Source organism: Pseudopipra pipra, chromosome 12 (genome assembly GCF_036250125.1).
Source record: "Pseudopipra pipra isolate bDixPip1 chromosome 12, bDixPip1.hap1, whole genome shotgun sequence".
NCBI lineage: Eukaryota > Metazoa > Chordata > Aves > Passeriformes > Pipridae > Pseudopipra > Pseudopipra pipra.
This window is the reverse complement of record NC_087560.1, coordinates 12,445,454-12,451,453: the sequence shown is the minus strand read 5'-3', so window position 1 is coordinate 12,451,453 and position 6,000 is coordinate 12,445,454. Positions and strand designations below refer to the sequence as shown.

Here is a 6,000-nt window from a genome sequence, read left to right as displayed (position 1 = left end):
GTATGCTCCTGTTTTAAGCCATTAACTAAACAAATATCATAAGCACATCCTGTGCTATGTTTTCAGTGCTACTCTCCAAGTCCTGTTCCCTGCCTTGCCTTACCTTCCCAGGAAGAAGAAATGTGTCTACAAGCCTTCAACTAAGCACTGCCTTAGGGAATACGTAAAGAGCACAGAGAGGCTCATGCAGCTCTGTTTGTCAAAAACCTAGAAAATTCCAACTTTTCTATTCAAAACACAGAACATCCAGGACAGCCAAAACCTGTCAAGGTAACTTTCTACTAGCAGTTAACAGAGCCATCTCAACTCCAGCAGTGAAAGACAGAGTGGGAAGGAATTCTCACAGTATTCCTAGGGTGAGGCAGGAAGATGAGGGTAATACAGTGCAGGTTTTCCTAACCTTCCTCTGGCCAGAGATCTCAGAGGAGTACAGCAGGAAAATAACAAGGCCATTCAAAACCAAGTCTTACCTTGTAACCACACTTATTTTTTAAAGGTCTCTGTTAATTCTGTAAGGGAAAGCACCAATGAGAATATGTGAGAATCCAAGTACTTCTGAACTGAATTGTTTATCCTGGAAACACTAAACTTGGAGACAAATATATGCTTCAAACACTGCTATCAGCATTGTGGCAGTGCTTTCTGTATGCACTGTATGGAATTCTACCAGCAGCAGCACGTGTATCTAAGGCAAGATGGCCCCGTGTCCCCAGCTGGTCTTCTCTGACCTGCTTCACTGAAGGGAGAGAAGCAATGGTAAGATGGAAGTAGTAACTCATCAGCTAAAAGCCAGATGGCTGCACTGGTTATTGTCCTTGGCTGTTCACCTTCCCAGAGCTGGGAATTTTCTGTACCCTTCTTCGGTTACTTAATTTCAGCAGGAAGAAATTAAGGAGCTCGGAAGCTATTTTCTGTGCACTTAACACAATGCCACAGAAACAGCAATTGAGAGAAAGGGAAGTAGGACAGGCAGCAGAAGCTGTTAATTGAATCCAGGCATCTAATTTGCTTTGGCCTTTCCTCACAAGACAACTGTATGTTAATCCTTGAAAGATCATTCTTGACAAACCATCTGCCCCCACCTTCCAAACCCTTAACCAACCGAGTTGTCTTTTCCAAAAAACAACCTCTTATCTCAAAACAAAAATTTTATTAATTGGGTAGCAACCAAAATAAGAGAAAAATGTGAATCTTTTTGTACATTTTTACACTGGTACCTACACAAAACTCTTTCCCAAGACATTTTCAACTCCAACTTGGCAGGGCAGAAGGTTAAGGGCTCTTAATTCCTTCTGGATAGAAGTTGTTGAGCATTCAGAAAAGGGATCCTTAAATTATTGCAATAAAAAGCCTCACCTACCACCTTTGTTGCTCACAGCAATAAAAAAAACCAACACAAATAGCTCATAAGAAGACACATTGTCTGCAAAAGGTTTACCTGCAGAAATAATGAGTGGTGATCTCAGCTCTGCTCCTTGAACTTTTTGCTAATTAAATTGAGGACAATCCTGGAAAGACTTGCCAAGATATTGCAATTCGTGCCAAACAACTTCAGTACATTTAGAAAAATACACATAAGCCTCTCTAACATCCAGGTCCAAATCTCTTCTCAGTGAATTTGTTACTCTTCCTGAGTATAGAACGCAGCAATTGGAAATAAGGACAAACCAAGGGCAAAGAACCTGTGAAGGGCAAGTGTTCTCATCAAAAAACCTCTTCCCCAGGTAGTGGGGGTTGCAAATGGTAGGGAAGGCTTTTCCCTCTCTTATTGCCTTAAATTCAGAAAGATGCTGGAAGTCTAAGTAGCTCTTACGTTTCCTTGACAGTAAGGCAGGTGCACAAAGAACCACTTTAAAGGATGATTCACGAAAAACAGTAAGATGTAGCAGAAAAAATATTTATTTCATCACACTCACACAAGTTTTTACATCTTTGTATATAAAGGGGACTAGACTAAAAATTGTTTCCTTAAAAAACTATTCCATGGGGTAAGATTTACAATGGGAAGCTTTGTGTGCAAGTCCATGCCCTATAATAAATATAAAAAAATACAGGGACAGAAAGCAGCGCATATTAACCTTATTAAATAATTGAGTTACTGCATTAAAATCACAACCTGCATTTAAATTCCTAATTCAGCAATTATTTTTATTTTGTAATTATATGTAACCTACAGTAATGTCTGACATTCCTGTAGTAAGCAATGCCATAGATATTTCCTAAAGATGGACACAACATTGCACACAAAATCAGGTGCTAGTTTCCAAAGATAATGCTGAGGCAAACCAGTCTTAGAGAAAAGCAATGTCCTTATGGTCTGTCAAGACAAAGCTACAAAACAAGATTATTTACCCGTTAAAATCTTTCCCCACAGGAGACCAAAAAACATTCAAGCACAGTTCAAAAGGGTCATTTCAAGTGCAGTTTAAGAAATGGCAAGTAAAGTGCTTAATCCTCTTTATTTATTGCCACTGTGTCAATTCAGTTTGTTTAATGACACAGGGGAAATCACTGGTTTTGGTACAGAGAGGGGAAAGGAAGAGTGTCGATTTGCCAGCCCACAGACCTATGAATTGATTTGCACTGCTGCACCCTGACTTACAAAACAGCACTTAAGGCATATTTACCATCACTGCTGACATCTGCTGGAACAAACAAGCGGAATCCTCCACACAATCAAATTTTGGCTTTTTACCATTTCCTAGCTTAGACCCACTGATACATCTCAGCAGCTCTACAAGTTCTTCTTTTGGGGAAGAAACACTGTTCCACAGGAATCTACAGGGTTTCAGAGACCAAACAGAGCTGACCCACACCTGGCTAACCCTGTGGTACTAAGTGGGTTTTAACAACGCTCCCCTTCACACACATTGACAAAGTGTGGCCAAGAACAGATCCAGCATGTGCATCTTCTCCCTGGAGACAGCCACCACTGCTGTCTCCAGGATTCTTCCAGCCTCTGGTGGGATATTTTTCTAAAAGTGAAGAATTTTGTATTAGAAAAGAATGCATTGTTCTGCACGGAGACAGGTACAAAATGCTATTTTAAAAAATTATTTTACTCAGTTCATTGTTTCATGTCACCTTTCTTAAGTATCTTTGCTGACTGAAAAGTCCTGAGGTCAACTTCCTACTTTTACCCTCGAGCTGCCAGTTTTTTTTTCCTACTCTCAGCTGGTGATGTCAGCAACTCATCTTGTCATGCTTTTAATGTCTTAACAGCTTTGGTCAGGTTACTGTAAAATCCAGATATGCTAGATGGAAAAAAGGAATCCACCACTGTCTGGGGAAGGTAGCCACCAAGATCCGTCTGAAAGAAAGTGAGGAGCTGAGTCCTGTCTGGTTCCCTGAAAAGACAATGCAAGTGATTTTATAGCCAGCAGTTTAAGAGCATTAAGAACTTTTCAATGACTCTTTCAATGACTCAATAGAATAGATATTTCTATGAAGTTTTTTTTTTAACAAACAAGCAAATGTCCGTGAATGTAGCTACCGAATTACAGATTAAGGCCCTAATCAGCTACTTGACTCGGTTTATAAATTACTATAAATTATAATAAAAAACTAGATATTCATTTACCAAAGACTAAGACCATATTTGTATGTTTTGCTGAATCTCTGCTTAAGAGGTCAGTGAGACTCCTACCATGATGACAGTTCCTGTAACATTAAATACTTCCCTCCAGGAAAGGAAGAGAAACTAACTCATTGCCCAAAAATGAGAACACAAAAAGGGCACTCAGTCATAATGATTACCAGGAAGGCAGACACATGCCATTGCCAAGAGGCTACAGGTCACATGTGGCCACATACACATAAACACACCACACAATGGATAAGAAGAGCTTTAGAATTCAAAACAGTCAAGTAGATAATTTCTTACCCTGGAACAGGTATACAGAGACAGCCACAAGGGTAATTAAAACCTCTCACAAAATTTGGTCGAGGTGGACACAGTGGGTGTTCCACGTTGGTGGCTGTAAGGAAAAGCAGTGAAGAAAAGTGTCATTCTTACAGAAGTTGGGAGAGTGCTCGGTACTCAAAGCACCAGCTGGGAAGCAAACTCACTATATGAAAATATATTTAAAAAGAATGGCAATATAATCCTCTTAGTGTGGGGCCATGTCACAAAACTGGCAGGAAAGACCATTAAAAGGAACCACTCTGGCCTTAGAATGGGGAAATCAAAGAAGAGTTGAATTTACAAGCAATTGTTACCGAGCTCTGAAGGAAGCATCAGGACACTTTAAGGGAGTTGCACTGAACCCCTGTTGTGCAAGGTCATTCAGCATACCTCCAATTAAAAATGTCACATGGATATGCCCCTTGGCTGATGAGAAGTTACACTCTAGCAAGTACATAAATTCCTGGCAAGGCATTCCTGAACACAATGGGCAAATAGGACACCTGAACAGTGAGGGAATAAAAGCACTGACTTGGAACAGTTAAACCATAGTTAAACAAAGAAACATCCTTCCGTATAGCGGCAGCCCCTTAAAAATCAAGACTACATTTGTTTTCATAAAAACAATCATTTCCACATACAGGAGTGGTACATTTGTTCAGTGGCTTCATCAAAACCTAGAGGCAGTGCAGAAAATGTTAAAATGGGATTTAGCCTAAATAGGACTTCTTTTGGAAAGTTCTGTAAACTTGTAAAACAATAAAACCACACACAAAATATCCTAGAACTTAATAGTAAATTAAATACTTATTCAATCTCAAAAGCATAGCAAGGGGAGAAACCGGTCAACAATATCACCATTATCTTAGTGTTAAGATGATTTATATAGTCTGAGAACAACATAAAGAGACAATTACTATTTTATCTTCTGATCAAGATCAGGTCAACAACTACTGAGCAGCATGTTACTTAGTTTTTATTCTATATTTGTTTCTGGTAGCTGCTGGATATCTCCTAACATAACATGAGCCTGTTGGGAACACAAGAGCCTTACCAGCAGATAGCAATGTCCCATCTTCATATTGCTTCATTACTACCACATCCACAAATTCTCTTGGTGAAATAATCCTCATGAAAGCTGAAGGGGTTGTGGTTCTGCATACAGAGATAGTCTGGAAATCAAAAAACAGAATGATGCCAGTTAATGCTTTCTGAAGTACATCAGAAAAATTGATGGAAAAGAAAAAACAAAAAAACAGCAAAATGAAAGAAAAAACTAGGTTTGTTATCTCAGTATTGTCAGGCTGATCCAGACAGAGACACCAGACAACTTTTTAAGATCTCTTTTCCTCCCAGCACATAACATCGGTTGTCTCCTGAGGCAGGACAGGAAGGGCCGTGCAGAGCCCAGCGCTGCTCAACACACGCTGCGTTAATCTCACCAGGACAGTTTTTAAGGAACTTACATCGGTGAGGGCTTCGATGACCTCGAAATCCTTCACGTTTTGGTCCCACTTGGTCCTGAGCCCGCCGGCCACCGGCTTGATGCATTCCCAGACATCCCGCGGGCTGGCGGGCAGGATCCCCTCTCCCCTGTACCTGCGGCGGGACGAAACGAAACCAAATGTTTCTCCACCCTGCCCGGCCCCTCACGGCGGGCAGGATCCCCCTCAATCCCCCTCACCCCGGGAACGGGCCGTACTCACAGGTTACCAGCGAACTCCGCCGAGGGTCTCCAGGACACCGCGACCTCGCCCTGCGGGAGGGGAAGCGTTCAGCACCCGGGCGGGCCCCCGTCCCTCCCGCCGCGGCCCCGCTCACCCACCGTGCTCCGGCAGCCCCTCCAGCCGCCGGGGTCCCGCCGGTACAGCCGCAGCTGCTCGGCCGCCGCCTCTGCGCGCTCCTCACGGTCCATGGCGGGCGGGCGGGGCCGCCCCGCCGCCTTTGAGCGCCCGCGCCGCGCCGCCCCTGGGCCGACGGCGGCACCGCCCCGTCACCTGAGAGTCAGGCCGGGCCCCGCCGCGCCCTCGGGGGAGCGGGGCTGAGGGAGGCCGGCCTGGGCAGCGGGGACCCCCGGGATCAGCGGGGCTATCCCT

At 43.3% G+C, this 6,000-nt stretch overlaps 1 protein-coding gene across 1 annotated transcript; it reads right to left on the bottom strand.

The window, feature by feature from the left end:
• Nucleotides 1-1,881: 1,881 nt before the first annotated feature.
• Nucleotides 1,882-5,856, bottom strand: STARD5 (StAR related lipid transfer domain containing 5). The gene is made up of 6 exons (XM_064668939.1): nucleotides 5,730-5,856; nucleotides 5,611-5,660; nucleotides 5,371-5,503; nucleotides 4,959-5,076; nucleotides 3,884-3,977; nucleotides 1,882-3,347 (listed from the first exon to the last, which is right to left on the bottom strand). The coding sequence occupies exons 1-6, from the start codon at nucleotides 5,817-5,819 to the stop codon at nucleotides 3,200-3,202; spliced, it is 633 nt and encodes a 210-aa protein (XP_064525009.1). The 5' UTR covers nucleotides 5,820-5,856; the 3' UTR covers nucleotides 1,882-3,199.
• Between the last annotated feature and the right edge of the window lie 144 nt (nucleotides 5,857-6,000).